The sequence below is a fragment of the Suricata suricatta genome, chromosome 14 (genome assembly GCF_006229205.1).
Source record: "Suricata suricatta isolate VVHF042 chromosome 14, meerkat_22Aug2017_6uvM2_HiC, whole genome shotgun sequence".
Taxonomy (NCBI): Eukaryota; Metazoa; Chordata; class Mammalia; order Carnivora; family Herpestidae; genus Suricata; species Suricata suricatta.
In genome coordinates, this window is record NC_043713.1 from 13625655 (window position 1) to 13642029 (window position 16375).

Here is a 16375-nt window from a genome sequence, read left to right on the forward strand (position 1 = left end):
GTGGGAAAACATAACAGGAAGCTAAGCCCCCGTGCCCATCTCCCAATCAGCGATCCTCCTCTGAAGTATCAATCATTGTTTAGACTCTTTTGTATGTGTCCTTTTTTTGGTATAGATTTTATTTTTGTTTTGTTTTAAATGTATTTGCTGTTTAATTTACATCTAAGTTAGCTAGCATATGGTACAACAATGATTTCAGGAGTAGATTCCTTAATGCCCCTCACCCATTTAGCCCACCTCCCCTTCCAAAACCCCTCTAAGTAACTGTTTGTTCTCGATATTTAAGAGTTTCTTATGTTTTGTCCCTGTCCCTGTTTTTATATTATTTTTGCTTCCCTTCCCTTATGTTCACCTGTTTTGTATCTGAAATTCCTTATATGAGTGAGGTCATATGATATTTGTCTTCTCTAATTTCACTTAGCCTAATACCCTCCAGTTCCATCCACATGGTTGCAAATGGGAAGATTTCATTCTTTTTGACTGCCGAGTAGTACTCCATTGTTTGTATGTATCCTTTGTTATTTGCATATGCCTAGCATAATTTAAAATTCCACTTTTGTACCTAAATGGAAACATATACATACTGGCTGCATCTTAATTTATTCAATTTATAATATAACTTCATGATCATTCCACATCAGCACATACGGACTATTTTATTTTAATTACCCAATCCTTTACCGTTGAGATTTAGGTTGTTTTAATGCAAACAAACATGTATGTCTATCATAAACTTCAGAAGTAGAATTGGAGACTAAGGAATATGTACTTTTAAAATGTGCTTGATATCACCAAGTTACTTTCTAGAGTGTCAAACCAACAGTGCATGAATCCATATTTTATGTTCCAGCCTTCGTGTTACACGTATTTTTATCAAAACTACATTCAGAAGACAATATTGCTTGCAGAAAAAATTGTTGGGAAGAGTCCAGTGAGACCATAGATTCAAAAATTACCTGTCAATAGAGGCACCTTTTTGATACTGACCTCTTATTTAAGGGCTTAGGAGACAAGGCACCTGGGTGGCCCAGTCGGTTGAATGTCCTAATTCGGCTCAGATCATGATCTCCTGGTTTGTGAAACGGAGCCCCGCACTGGGGTCTGTGCTGACAGCTCGTGTCCTGGCGCCTGCTTCGGACTGCGTGTCTCCCTCTCCCTCTCTCTGACCTTCCCCCACTCCCATTCTCTGCGTATATGTGTGTGTGTGTGTCTCTCTCTCTCAAAATGAAATAAACAATTTTTTTTAAAGTTTAGGAGAAAAAACATCAGTATTCTTACTATTATGATTTATTAAAGGGCACAAAATGCAAATATTCACCATTACGAACACTGATAAAATGGACTAGAGGTTTTGGTGATACATTCATAACTCTCATCATTCTACCTTATATTCTTTGGTTAACTCTCCTTACTCACACATCTATCTCTGACCAAAAACAAAGAAAAAAAGTTCCAATTCTTGGGGCACCTGAGTGGCTCAGTTGGTTAAGCACGGGACTCTTGATTTTGGCTCAGGTCATGCTCTCACAGTTCTTGTGAGATTGAGCCCGGGGTCTGCAGAGCCCACGAGGGATTTTCTCTCTCTCTCTGCTCTTCCCTGTACACACACATTCTCTCTCAAAAATAAATAAATAACTTAAAAACAATTTTTTTTCAAGTCTCACCATGATTATAAAGAATGTCTTTAAGAAAAATTAGAAACTTTAAGACTGTTGCTAGGTCCTTTTTTTTTTTTTAAGTTGATTTATTTTCAGAGAGAGGTCGGGCAGGGGAGAAGGGTGTGTTGCTGAGAGAGAATCCCAACAGGCTCATGCCGCCACTTCAGAGCCTGTCGTAGGGCAGGACATGACCTCACGGACCAGGTGATCAGGACCTGAACCAAAATCCAGAGTCAGAAGCTCAACTGAGCCACAGAGGTGCCCTGCTAGGTCCTTTTCTAATGGTAATTCTACTTTCATACACGTACACAGAATATTTACAAGACACCCCATGCAATGCAATAAACAGTTATTGGTATAAAATAGTTTTCTTCAATGACACATGCTAAATACACCCTAAAAGCGATCTGCATCAACATTATAATAAGAATTATAAACTGATCCTGAAGATTTCCTTTCCAAACAACATTGATCTTCAAGATTACAAATGGCAACAGGAGATTCAGAACAGATAAAATGGTACACAGGTATCAATAGTTTGTGAGTAAAGACTGATTTTTTACAGTTATTTTGCAAATTCAACTAACAGATGATATTCGGCACAAGCTAACAAAAAAGTAGACAAATGCCAGATACATATGAATAACTTAATCATTCCAAATAAAATAACGAATGCAAATCCCCCCAAATCAAAGAGGCACCACGTTAAAAAAAATAGGGACAAATAGCAAAACATAATTTACTTAATTATCAACAGCATATTTTTAGTATGAATAATTTAGACACCAAAATTTATCATCAAATCACATAGTACTTACAGGTAGAAACCAGTCGGGAAAAAAAAGCTGTTAATACCTAAGACCTTTCTCAACTGGTATTTGTAATTTTTAAATCAAGGTAAGTGTTTTCCATCATAAAACCACAGGGGAGAGGGGCATAGTTAAAAGCTATATAAAAATGGGGCACCTGGATGGCTCAGTCAGTTAAGTGTCCGACTTTGGCTCAGGTCATGATCTTGTGATTTGTGAGTTCGAGCCCCACGTAGGGCTCTGTGCAGACAGCTCAGAGCCTGGAGCCTGCTCTGGATTCTGTGTCTCCCTCTCTCTGGCCCTCCCCCGCTGGCACTCTGTTTCTTGTTCTCTCTCAAAAATAAACAAACATTAAAAAAATTTTTAAAAGTCATATAAAAACAAATTAACCAAACTTAGTTTTTGACCTAAAAATACTAAACAGAATGAAAATTACACATATTCTAGAAGGTTTTCTCCATCTAGGTTTCTTTAAAAAACTAACGCACATTCTGAAGACCACTAATGTTCTTTTTGAAAAATAGAAAGTATAATTTTAACTTCTGACAGAAATAAGGATGGTTTTCCCTGATTAATATCCCTATCTTGTTTCCGTCCAGCCAAAACACCACAATGGCTTGACCAATCATACTGCATTTTTACAAGTACCCAAATGGAATCACTTTATTTAGTGGAGAGCCAGATAATGGTAAGCATGGTCCCAGATGTATAAGGCAAAATATAAAATAAATGTATCTTTTCTTTACCCTCACATCCTTTTCCTTTTCCTCACTCCTGATAAAGAGTCTAAAATACGGCCAAATAAAAAAGTTACTATTTGTTCAAAATGTCACTTTCTCCACAAAGACCATTTCATCACCACAATCAGCAGTAATTTTTCTATATCTGAATGTTTACACCATTATCTGCGGCACTGTTCTGCAGTTCTTTCATGTGTTAGTCCTGCCGCCTTTTCACCAAGCACATAAGCTTAAGGACCTGCATTAAACATCTTTTGGATTCCCACAATCCTAACTGAGTACACAATTTAATAAATATATTGATCGACATAAAATATTGAATACCAAATATATTCAAGTCACTGTGCTAGCCAGTGAGACTATATGACTAAATTTCTACAAGAATTAATGATAATTTTGAAACTACAAGAAAGGCATAGGCAAGAAAAATGCCAGTTATGCAACAGATAAATTTAGGCATGTATATGGTCTACACAATAGCGGGAGGTCTCGTTCAGCTAAAAGCAGTGAGACCCAGTTTCAACCTAAGGAGGGAGGAAGTACTTTGTCAAGTGGAAAAGATGGGAATGTTCGAAGACTGTAATCATGGCCGTTTAGCATTGGTGATACTGGAAAAGGAACACTGAACACAGTGATATATGTACTCTTTGAGAATTCTGAGAAAAGATAGGTGGGATCATAAAACAGAAAACTTTAAAAAGGAGAAAATGACTCAAGAGGGCTCTAGGCTCACAAGTGAAATGATCACAATCATAAATGACTGCCTCCTAACAAGATACCTTATAAAAACCTGAAGATATGGTAAATACAGAATAGAAGAAATCCATCATTGACAGGCATTAAGTCATTTGTCTTCTCCATTTGATCACCTACTGTCTTTATTATAAAAAAAAAAAAGTTGGGCTCATCTCCAAAATTCCAGTCCGATTCTGATTCGTGCCCTAGGACTTCAAAGTGGAACCAGAGCGCCTCTGGCAAGGATCCTACAGTCTGCTCAGTGTTAATCAGTGACAGGGCCGCAATTTTTATCTTGCAATCTAACTGAAAATCAAAACAATTACTAAATGGAAGTCTATTCTGGCCCACCTGGCAAAACTACAGAGGAAAAATATATAGCGTGTACCGTTCAAACAATAAAATTCTTCTAATGAAAATATCAAACTTATCAAGCTATAATAATTTTACCATCTGAATGTTTCATAAACATGGATTACTCTTTCAGTCAAGAAAAAAAGATTAAAAAAAAGATTAAATACAGTATGAAGACTTCTTGAAGTATTTTAAAAGCACTACCATAATATAGTATTTACCTAAGGTCAACAGAATTTTAGGTAAATGATTCAGTAAATCTTGCAAAATTAAATTGTTTTTAGACATCAATAATAGAAACTACTTTTGGTTATATATTTATTATTCCTAAGTATTACAAATTTTCAGATCAGACATATGTCAATGAAAATATATACAAAAAGAAATAAAAATAACTTAATATTTTAGATAATTCAAATGATCTTTATACTGTATAATCAACCAAAACATTTTTATTGAGCATTATAAAATCATAATCCAATTAGCAACAGTTAACACGTTAAACTTGAATGTAGGGGATCTTTAAAAACAGGCAGTAGTCCAATCCTACAGAAACACTTACCCTCTGAATTCCTATAATCTAATTTGTGCATTCTGGAGCTTAGTCAAAAATCTTCAACACAGAATACTAAGCACAATCTTACAGACTTATTTTAGCATTTACCTATTTTTTAACTAGATTAATTTCTAGGCACTGACATTTTGATATATGCATTGCTTTTGTATTTAAACTGTTCTAAAGTTTGTGCTATAAATATCTGCACATTTATAGAAAGATTAAGAAATAGTTCATCTTATTATAACTGATCAAAGTGCAGTCCTGCCGCCACAGACCTAAATATAAAAGCTAAAACCATAAAACTTCTAGAAGAAAATGTAGGAGAATCTTAGGATTGGCAAATATTTCTTATTAGGACACAAAAACATGAATCATTAAAGAATAAAATTGATTAACTGGACTTGAAGGAATTTAAAAAATGACATGCAAACTATACTGGGAAAAGTATTTGCAAAATACATATTAATAAAGGACTTGGGTCCAGAATACATAAAAACCTAATTTAAAAAATTGGTTACAGACATGAACAGACATTTCACAAAAGAAAATATACTAATGGCAAAAACCTCAGGAGAAGGAGTTCAGCATCACTAGCTCTCATGGAAATGAAAATTAAAACCACAATGAGGGGTGCCTGGGTGGCTCAGCTGGCTAAGTGTCCTACTCTTGATTTCAACTCAGGTCATGATCTCAAGGTTCTGTGCTGACAGTGTGGAGTCTGCTTCGGATTCTCTCTCCTTCTGCCTGTTCCCTGCTCACTGTCTCTCTCAAAAATAAATAAATAAACATTTGGAAAAAAAAAGAAAACCACATAGATAACACCAATCTCTCACAGAGTAAGTTAAAGAAAAAGGCTAAAAATAGTGTTTAGGGGGTATGGAACGCTCATACACTGATGATGGGAATTTTAAATGGTACAACCACTTTGGGAAACAGTTTGAAAGTTTCTTATAAACCTAATTATATAGTAAATATATGACCCAGCAATTGTATTCCTAGGTAGTACCCAAATGAAATGAAAATATGTGTTTATGCAAAAAGAAACCACACAGAAGAGAATACATGCACTCCATGATTCCATTTATATGAAATTTTAGAGCAGGCAAAACTTATATATAGAAATGGTTCTTCATCTGGGGAATTTTGGCCTCCTCTTCCCTGGACAATGTTGGGAGACATGTGTGGTTGTCACAACTTGGGAGATGGGGCAGGAATGGTTGCTACAGGCATCTAGGGTGGATAGAGAAGCCAGAGATGCTGTTAAACATTCCAGAATTATCAGGCCCCAAATTTCAAGAGTGCCCAGGCTGCAAAATTGTTATATAGTGAACAATAGAGGTCTTCAGGTGGGAGTGGGGATATAATGCCAAGAAAAGTGAAGAAATTCTGAGGATGATAAAAATGTTCTATATTTTAATTGCAGTAGCAATTAGTTTTTGAAAACTCATCAAACTGCACACTTTAAAATAGGTGCATTTTGTTGTATGCGATCTTACATCAAAATTGATAAGTATTACAGTGCCTGTCAAATAAATAACACAAAGCTATATAAAATAGTTTAGTCCAATGTTTGTTTTTTTAAATATATATAAACGGAAAAGACAGGAAAGGTAAATATCACTGGTGAGATTACTGATAAGTTTTACTTTATTCTCTTTTGTTCATTTCCTTTGTATTTACTTGAAAATCGGTAGAGTTTAAATTAAAAATATAACTCTTTTTTTAAGTGTTTATTCATTTTTGAGAGAGAGCACGTGAGCAGGGGAGGAGCAGGGAGAGGGGAGACAGAGGATCCAAAGCAGGCTCTGCTGACAGCAGCAAGCCCGATGTCTGGCTCAAACCCACGAACCATGAGATCACGACCTGAGCCGAAGTCAGATCCTCCAATTGAGCCACTCAGGTGCCCCTACATATGACCATTTCTGGATACAGAAAGTTTTAAAGAGAAACTTTCACTATGAACAGTGATATCAAGCTGTAATAAGGTAGGCTAAGAAATTCTTTCAACTAGAATAAAGTTACGAAGTAAAAAATAACGTATTTCATTATATTAATACAGTAGAAAAACAGCAGATGCAATTAAGTTATGTTCAATAATAGGCCAGGGACTATACAAAATGTCAGGAATATAAAGATGTCTCTCAAGAAGTACCTATCTAATGGAGAAAAACGATGTAGTTACAAACCGAATACAAAACAATGAAAGACTTTGGTTTACATATGCAAGTAGTACAATGAAACATGTCACTGAGAAAAAAAACCAAAAAACAAAAACCAAGCAACTAACTAAACATGGGAGGTGGGAAGGGAAAGCATTTACAAAGAGGACATTGAAGCTGGCCAGCAATGAGAAAAGCTCTTCCTGAAAAGATTATCCTACATACTGAGTAAGGAAGTTGCACCTACTGAGAAAATTGCCTATCGAGGAGGGAAATCTGCCTGGGATTCACCTTTATAGAAAATGTACTCTTTGCACTTGCACTGCGTCTAGCTTTGGCACTGAAGTCTCTGGCACCGTTCAAAAGTAGAGGCAAAATAATCAATTAGGCTGCAATTAAAACAATCATACATTGAACATTTCTTAGTAAATTCCAGTTGGCCTCATCTGACACTCCAGAACTTCCTCATGGCGTTAGTAAGGGAAAAATCCAACTTGCTTCCCAGAAGAGGACACTGGGAATGCAGAATACATCCTAGATGGTAGGTTTTCAAGCCATTAAGAAACGCCTACAAATATATGACGGATGGGGTCGACAATTACTTTATACTGCTAAGAATGATTATAACTTGATTTAAAAAAACAAGTAAATTCCTATCTTAGGCAGAGGGGGGAAAAAGCCTGTGAGTTTGGGGGCACCAGGAGATAGACTACAGGCAGAACTGTCCGCCCTGCTCATTAGATTGCCTGTAATTCTGCAAACTCCTGAAATTAAGCCATCGAAGTGGAATTGAATGGACTGAATGAAACAGAACACCTTTTGTGCAGCAGAAAATCCAATTTCTGAGATCCAAACACAAAAGGGTCTTTTGAGCAGCCGACTTTTGCGGAGACAGAACATTTCCTATTCCTTTCTTTCGCTTGACTTTGGTCAAAGAATGACTGCAAGCAATTTAAGAAACAGTTTCCTGGTAGTGGTGATTCAGGAGATTAGAGGAAAAGGAAAAATGATGAAAACGATAAACCAGTTTGCAAGGGAGCCTTCTGTAGTCCGTAACAGCCAGGGAACTAGAAACGGGATATTTTAGATACCGACGCCGACAGGGGAACCCAGGAGCAAGTGCAAGACCAGCCCAAGGTTGGAGGCACCCAAGAGACAACGGTCGCTGCGGGATCCTTTTGCTTCCACCGCGAAGCCTCCCACCCTTTCCGACTCTCTCTCTCTAAAACGTTTCTAATACTCACTCCCTGCCCAGAAATACCCCCTCCCCGACCATCTCAGCCACCTCGCCGGAGAGGTAGGCTGCGTTCACTTACTGAGCTGTCCCCCGCCAGACGTCGTACTCGGCTCCCGACCTCCTGCGCCTCCAATGCCGGCCGCTCCAGGGATCCCCGGCGCCCCCATCCCCGGCGGGGTCCCACTCTGCCTCTCGAAGTTGCCTGGATTGGAGAAGTAGTCGCGCAGCCGAGGCAGCTCGCGGCCGCTCTCCAACAGCTCGGTGTGCAGCTCCAGGGCGGTCAGCAAGTACTGATCGCGCAACAGCTGAGCCGCGATCGCATCAATTGACAAGCGGGCAGGGGTCTCCCCAGAACCCCCCAGGGCCACCGCAGCCGCCGACACCTCCCCAGGGAGCCCTGGCCGCGCACTGCTCCCTAAGGCCACGGGATCCTGGGGCGACAGCGAGTCCGCAGAGCCAGGATCTAGGCCGCTCCCGGAGCCCAGCCGAAGTCCTGCCCGCCGCTCCTCGGTCGCCGCTACCTCGTCATCGTCCTCGTCCGAATCACTGAGGAATGGATTCACACCGCCGCCACCACTGCCACCACCTCCAGGCGCCATCGCCGCCATCTTATCCTGTCAGGACTGTGGGCGCCTCCCTGACTTGCTCTGACAGGCCGCAGCCGCAATTCCCCCTAAGCAGCGACGGGCACTGCGCACCTCCACAACCCTGGCCTGACTACGTCCCACCTCCCCACCCGGAGACCGGGAGTAGACTCTGAGGCAGGAGGTCCGGATGCAGCAGCACCCGCTGCCTCAGCCACTGCTGCACCAGCAGCCGGGCTCTGCAGGCGTCTTCCTGGTCTTCAGTATCGCGAGAAAGCGTGCGTGTCCTGCCCCCTCTCCCCGCCCCAGACCCGCCCATTTTCAACGCCACAGAGCGAAGATTGAAAGGCCCGCTCCCGGCTCAAAGGCAAAACTCCGCCCACACTCCTGTTTGATTGGCCAGAGGAGGAGGGAGGGGCTGGAGTTACCAAGGACCGTCCCTGGAATTATCGCGAGAGCAATACCCGGGCAGGTAGCTTTCGGGGGCGTTCCGTGGTTGAGGGGCAGTTATGACGGTGGCTTAGCAACATTCTCTTGGCTGTCCTTTCAGTGGGCAGAGGGGAACTCTGCAGAAGAGCTGGCTCCTGATTTTGCGCGGAGGAGGCCGCATTCCCGAGATTACGCCTGACTCGGATAAGTGCCAGGTAAGCCCGGGGACCAGAGCACCTAGGTGCGGTGGCACCAAAACTGGCCTCACGCCCGCGGACGCGCTGCTTCCGTAGTACTTTTCAGTTTTTTGCTGTTGACGCTTGTTGCCGGTTAGTGACAATGTCTTCGCACGTGTAGCAGGTGCCCAGGGTGGTGGTTAGAATTTGACATCCTTTCTCTTCCTTTCCCAGCCAAGTGACTGCCCGCTCTGGAGGCCTGGCCACAGCACCGGCTCCTGGAACTTCTGGAAGACCGCCTTCGAGCCTCCCAGTTAGTGCTATAAAAGGGCGGGTGGGGTGGGGTGTATGGGGTGGGGTGGGAGGTGGAGAACGTAACAGGATTGTAGAACTCTGGATTTTGGATTTTGTTGGATCTGTGGATAAATATCCTTGAAGCCTGGGCTTGTATAACGAGCTCTGAGGGCCTCAATGAGCATGTAGGATTTAAAACAGAAATGCTGATGCATAGGAGCACATGCACCGCAATGTTCATAGTGGCACTTTCTCCAATAGCCAAAATCATGGAAAATCATGGAAAGAGCCTAAATGTCCATCACCTGATGAATGGATAAAGAAGATGTGGTATAGATACACAATGGAGTACTATATGGCAATGAAAAAGAATGAAATCTGGCCATTTGTAGCAAAGTGGATGCACCTCAAGGTAGTCATGCTAAGTGAAATAAGTCAGGCAGAGAGGGACAGATACCATATGTTTGCACTCATAGGTCTAACAGGAGAAACCTAACAGAGGACCATAGGGAGGGGAAGGGGGAAAGAGTTGGGGAGAGAGAGGGACGCAAATCATGAGACTCTGAATACTGAAAACAAACTGAGGGCTGAAGGGGGAAGGAGAGGGGAGAAGTGGGTGATGGTCATGGAGAAGGGGCACTTGTGGGGAGAAGCACTGGGTGTTATATGGAAACCAATTTGACAATAAACTATTACAAAAAAATAAAAAAATAAAAGTGGACTCTTCAACGTATCAAATGCAGCCCCATCAGTAGAGAGATAAGTAAACTTGAGTCTAGAAACATTCAATGACCTGGTCAAGTCAACTCCACTAGTAAGCGTTCAAAGGGATTTTAAAATCAGAAAGCCATTTTCCTCCCACTATGCCTTGCAGCCTTTCTAACTTGGCCATTTAGGCTGGAAATAAAGTATTGACTGTGGAACGTAATTATTTTAAAGCTTGGATGTTTTGGACACTTTTAATTTCCTTTATCAAATGTTAGCACATAGAGCGTCCTAAGTTTGGAAGTTCCACGTTTAGCTTTTATGTCATTCCTTGGCTACCATCCAAGGTGGTAAAGGGATGTTAGTTTCTCAGCAACAGTATTGGAATGCTATTCCTAAGAGTTTCTGTTTTTTTCATACATAAACTGCAATGTTTGCAAGGTTTTAAATTTCATCTCTTTCTCTAGAGCTCCTTGTAAGCACCAAAATAAATAGGTAGCAGTAAATGTGTTACCAGGAAAGTTACATGTTACATTGAAGTAGTAAAGTATCTCCTTTAAGCTCTATGGAAAAATAAAAATAGAGCATTCTTATGTAACCGTAGGTCAGGTTATTGTTTTACTTGTAAAAGTATGCCAACAGGTAAGTGTGGGCTTTAATTTCAGTTTACCCAGACTCAGCAAACTAAGATTTTCATTTGAATGAGGCTTTGGGTTTTTTCTTTTGTTTTTTTAAAATTTTCTGTTTTTTATTTATTTTTGAGAGACAGAGACAGCACAAGCAGGGCAGGGTCAGAGAGAGAGGGAGACACAGAATCTGAAACAGGCTCCAGGCTCTGAGCTAGCGGTCAGCACAGAGCCCGACGCGGGGTTCCAACCCACGAACCGTGAGATCATGACCTGAGCCGAAGCCGGATGCTTAACTGACTGAACCACCCAGGCGCCCCTTTTCTTTTGTTTTTGCTAAAGGTTTTTTTTGACTGTTAGTACTAAGAATTCAAAAAAAAATTTTTTATAGAACATTATGTGCTAATGTTCAAATTGTAAATATTTTTCTGTGCTCTATGTGGAATAAAAACATGAAAGAAATCCCGATCTTAGGAAAATAATATCAGAATAGCTAATGCTGTATCCTATTACTATTTATAAGCAAAATAGATTGCTGATATTTACTGTAATTGAATTTTACAGAGAGATTGAAATTGGAAGCAACTTCTTGAATGGAAGAATGGGAGGGACTAGTGATTGGCATGGAAAGGGCATGATTGGAAATGGATTATTTATATACAGTATTTCCATTTCTGTAATGGAATTTTTAGAAATCTCCTGCACTTAGGGTCCCTGAAGAGGACTGTGCTGATTGGGGAGGAGAGCCTAGCATTTATATCCCAGTTCAACCAATTATTTGCTGTAACGCCTTAATAAAGTTACTTAACTTCATTCAGTCTCACTTACCATCTGTCTGTCAAGGGGATAATGAAAGTACACAGGAATGTGCTTGTCACAGTGCCTGGTACCTAGTACACCATAAATGTTGTTATTATACTCAATTACCAATTAGTGCAATATGACTATATATTCAAAATATTTGGGAGGTTTTTATTTATTTTTTATTTATTTATTTTAACATTTACTTATTTATGAGACACAAAAAGACAGAGCATGAGCAGGGGAGGGGGAGAGAGAGGGAGACACAGAATCGGAAGCAGGCTCTGAGCTGTCAGCCCAGAGCCCGACGCGGGGCTCAAACTCACAAATGTGAGATCATGACCTAAACTGAGCCACCCAGGTGCCCTTGGGAGGTTTTTAAAAATAAAACAAATATCAACTATTTAGCAGCTAAAGCTGGAAAAAGCAATTAAGTCAGTAGGGTGCAAAGGGAATATCTTTAATGTAGGGTCTGATTTCTAAAATGTAAGTTGAAAATATGTTTTTTCAGAGAGTTGTAAGAAGTTGGACGTAGAATTGCTTCCATGATTGGCTTCCTATACAAATCTGTAGTTTCCTGATTCTCCTTCACATCCTATAATCATGGACTTGCTCATATGACCTTTCAAGACCACAACACATCAACTGGCCATCTTCTCAGTAAGTACTTTTCTGCAATACACAGAGGTTTAATTATCAATAAAAATGTTTAAGAAATAGCACATACCAGAATATTAATAATTAATGATCTCTCCTTACAATAATTTCTTATGAATGTGGTTGGGAAATTTTCTACTTAGCAAAATTTGCATTAATATAGGTCTCTATGGCTAAAGTTTGATTGAATAATGAGGATAATCATTGAAGCTTGTATCTTAGCAATGAAATGTTAAGTATTGTTCTTTCTTTTAAATAGTTCAAATATTTTAGGGCTTAAAAAAGAATTTTCGGCTTTAACAGTCTTAAAATAACCATAAGTAACATTCTAAATGCAAATTTTTGGTTGATTAAAGTTTTAGAAATAGCTAATTTTTTAATGGTTTTTCAATAGTCCCCAGGTATAAGCTAAATCACTTTTATTGGAACATGGATATGTATGTGTCTTTTAAAATTTTTTAGTAGTTATTCATTTATTCTGAGAGGTTTCCAAATGATTCAGCCCTGACAGTTTTCTTTTTAATAAATCTGAATAAAATGTTATTCTCTTTAAAGAGAAATATTAATCATGTTGTTTAATGTGCATGTACTGAGCAGTAATAAAATAGGTAGTATGTACAGGACGATGTTTTGGAATCACTGCCATTTTATGTATAATAAGTGACAAGCATAAAAGTTTTGGGGTTTTTTTTGTTTTTTTAAGTATAATCTTCATAGTTCGTGTGTTCTGGAGGAATAAAAAGAGAAACAAGGTGGCCTCTAGTGGCTATAGTGCATATTACATGTACATTTGAAATGATAATCCTAAATAATTTATTTAGCGAACATTTGAGTCGTTACTGAGCACTTTGAGCTGTAATGAGTGCTGGGGAAGCCCCCATCATGGAATTAAGGTTAAGTGATAGAGACAGACATTAATCCAAATTGTAAAAAACCTAGCTAGGTACTAACAAACTGACGTAGTTAGTGGCTTTGGGTTTTGGTTTGGACTACATAGTCCCGGAGGAAGTAATACTTAAAAATGCAAGCAGATGTTATGAGACAGTGGAGTGAGGGAGGATGGAGGGTGGGCTGGGAGTGCAGTTATGCAGAGGTCTAGAACAGTAGGAAGCATAGGTTACTTAAATAAAAACCAATGTGGCAAGATGCCATAAAGCAAGGGGGCATGCCATTAGGCAAGGCTAGAAGGGGAGGCAGAGTCCAGTCCGTGCAACACCTTGTTCATCATATTGAGGCTTCTAGTCTTGATTGGGATGGGAGAGAGGCACTGAAGGGTTTTACACAAGGAGAGAGATGTTCAGATTTGCATTTAGAGAAAAGCAAAATCAAAACGTAGTACGTGGCTCTACAGCTGGGGAAAAGGTTATAAAGAATGACTGCTGGTTCTCTTGTCTACCTGAGTGGAAGGTGTTGCCATCTCCTGAGACTAACCACTAAGGAGTAGGAGAGTTACTACCTAAACAGCGTTCACGGGGTTATCATGAGTGTGGTTTTAACCATATTCAGTTTGTGTCTCAAGTGGATGTGTTAAGGTTGGAGTTACATATGTGGGATTTGGAGCTGTTTGTAGACTTGCATATAGGTGCTAGCTGAAGCCAAGGGTGGATCAAAAAGGTCTACACGGACGGAAGGGTGCCTGGCTGGCTCAGTTGGTAGAGCATGAGAGTCTTGATCTCAGGGTTGTAAGTTTGAGCCCAATGTTGGGTGTCAAGATTACTTAAAGATAAAATCTTAATCGATAACCAGTGAAGAAATTGAATCCGTTACCAAAAATCTCCCAACGAATAAGAGCCCAGGGCCAGATGGCTTCCCAGGGGAATTCTACCAGACATTTAAAGCAGAGCTAATACCCATTCTTTTCAAACTATTCCAAAAAATAGAAATAGAAGGAAAACTTCCAAACTCATTCTATGAAGATAAAAATCTTAAAAAAAAAATAGACAGGAAGTATAAAAGAGAGAATAAAAGAAAGCCTAAGACCAAGTTTTGAGTAGCTCTAAAACTCAGTGACCAGATAGAGACCATTCTTTCTACTTGAGACAGAGAAGTAGAAGGAAAACTGGAGCAAGGTCCACAAGCCAAGAAATAATACCTATTTAAGAAAGAGGTCATGGTTAGCAAAGATAAACTGAGTGGAAGATGTAAGACTGAAAGCCACTGGATTTTGAAATATTGGCTACAGTACATTAGTGAAAACTTTCTAAGGTAATGGAAACAAAGACTCAATTAAAGTTGTTTGAGATTTAGATGATCAAGGGAAAAGAGATCATATTATCTTCAAAAAGTTTGGCTGTGTTGGGGAGAGAAGGACAGCCAGTCCCTTTAAAATTTTTCTTTATCAATTTTTATATTTGTGAGGTATATCCTTGGCATAGGTGTGGCTCTGCTCATTTTCTAGTGCTGTATAGTATTTCATTGTGAATAAAAACTATGTCTGTTCCTTTTGTTAGATATCGTTTCCAATTTTTATTGCAAATAGTAAAAGATAAGAATTGAATCTTAAGTTTGTTGCCTGTTTGTATCTGATGTGGAATTTATCTTAGTACATTATAAAGTGGTAGCTATACTAGTGCTTCTGTCCATCAGTTAAAAACATAAAATTAGAGCTCTGTCTCACACCATATACAAATAGGTCCTAGATATGACAGATGAGAAAAAATTTTAAACTATTTATGTGACATAAGGACCAGGGAAGTTTTCCTATAGAAAACACAAAAAATTTAGTCCAGAAAGGATAAATTTGGTGAATTACATTGTATCAAAGCTCTAAAACTTCTGTTTAACAAAAAGCACCACAGATTTGTATGTAAGTATATACATATTTAAATCTATATCTAGAGACACATACACATACACTTGCATAATATATAATGTCTAAGTCAAAGAGAAAAGGCCAACAACTGTAATCCTATTTGATCACAAGATATAGACAAACAGTTGAAAAGATAAGAAACCCAATTGGCCAGTAAAAACATGAAAAGATGTCATGCTTACTAGTAATCAGACAAATAGATGCTCATCCCCAGGATGCCATTTCTTCTTGTTTAGATTGGCATAAGGTAAATATGATCGTGCCAGTCAATTGTGGGGATTTAGAGAAGATAGGAATCTCACATATTGCTGGTATGCATCTAAATTGTTATTGACACTTTGCTACTATCTTGTAAAGTTGAGAATACAGTCTATCCCAGCAATTCCACTTAATAGAGATGGTTTTCAACCTTATATATACATAAAATTGTTTGAAATACATTTTGCGCTACAGTGTGCTATACTGATAAACATGCACATACATAGGGAAAAATTAAAAATACTTTTTCAAAACAATCCTTTACCCTACTACTTCTGAGGTACCTTATGTGATGTATTCTCTATCCTATCCTGATCCCTTCTATGTCATTTTTTTTTAGAGAAAAAAAGGTAATTGCAATCCACCCAACTAATTTTGTAATGAATCATCATTCTGTTTGTCTTTCTGAAAATTTCCCAATTCTCCAGGAGAGATATGCAAAATTGTAGAATTCTTTGTAGTAATGATAATCGGACATTTTCTATTGGGATAATTTTCGAATAAATTGTAGTATAGTTAGAATAATACATATGTGTCTAAATCTTTAAAATAATTTATAAATTTTTGATAGTGCTGGCTAGTCACTATATGTGACTTTACCCATGCCATGTAAGAACTAATTATCAAATTTCCTCCTGGCCAGTAGACCAACAGCGGTTGCTAGTTATTCAGATGATTCATGCTCAGCTACACACTTGAGAAGAATTCAAATTTTTTTCTTTGTATCTAATGTCCTTTATCTGTTCCAGGACATCACAGTACAGTTACCTGTCATGTCTCCT

At 39.0% G+C, this 16375-nt stretch overlaps 2 protein-coding genes across 10 annotated transcripts in view; one reads left to right on the plus strand and one right to left on the minus strand.

The window, feature by feature from the left end:
- The window catches only part of RELCH (RAB11 binding and LisH domain, coiled-coil and HEAT repeat containing), a 110616-nt gene extending 101533 nt beyond the window's left edge, over positions 1 to 9083 (minus strand). For all 8 annotated transcript variants that reach the window (XM_029921786.1, XM_029921788.1, XM_029921785.1 and 5 more), the window contains exon 1: positions 8331 to 9083. In XM_029921786.1, the coding sequence (XP_029777646.1) occupies positions 8331 to 8859 (529 nt within the window). In that variant the 5' untranslated portion in view covers positions 8860 to 9083. The remainder of the gene's footprint in view (positions 1 to 8330) is intronic.
- A 208-nt stretch (positions 9084 to 9291) lies between these two features.
- The window catches only part of PIGN (phosphatidylinositol glycan anchor biosynthesis class N), a 113359-nt gene continuing 106275 nt past the window's right edge, over positions 9292 to 16375 (plus strand). The window contains exons 1-4 of one of the 2 annotated variants that reach the window (XM_029922189.1): positions 9292 to 9307; positions 9386 to 9479; positions 9675 to 9753; positions 12378 to 12526. The gene's annotated coding sequence lies outside the window, so the exon portion shown is untranslated. The other variant, XM_029922188.1, reaches the window with a different exon arrangement.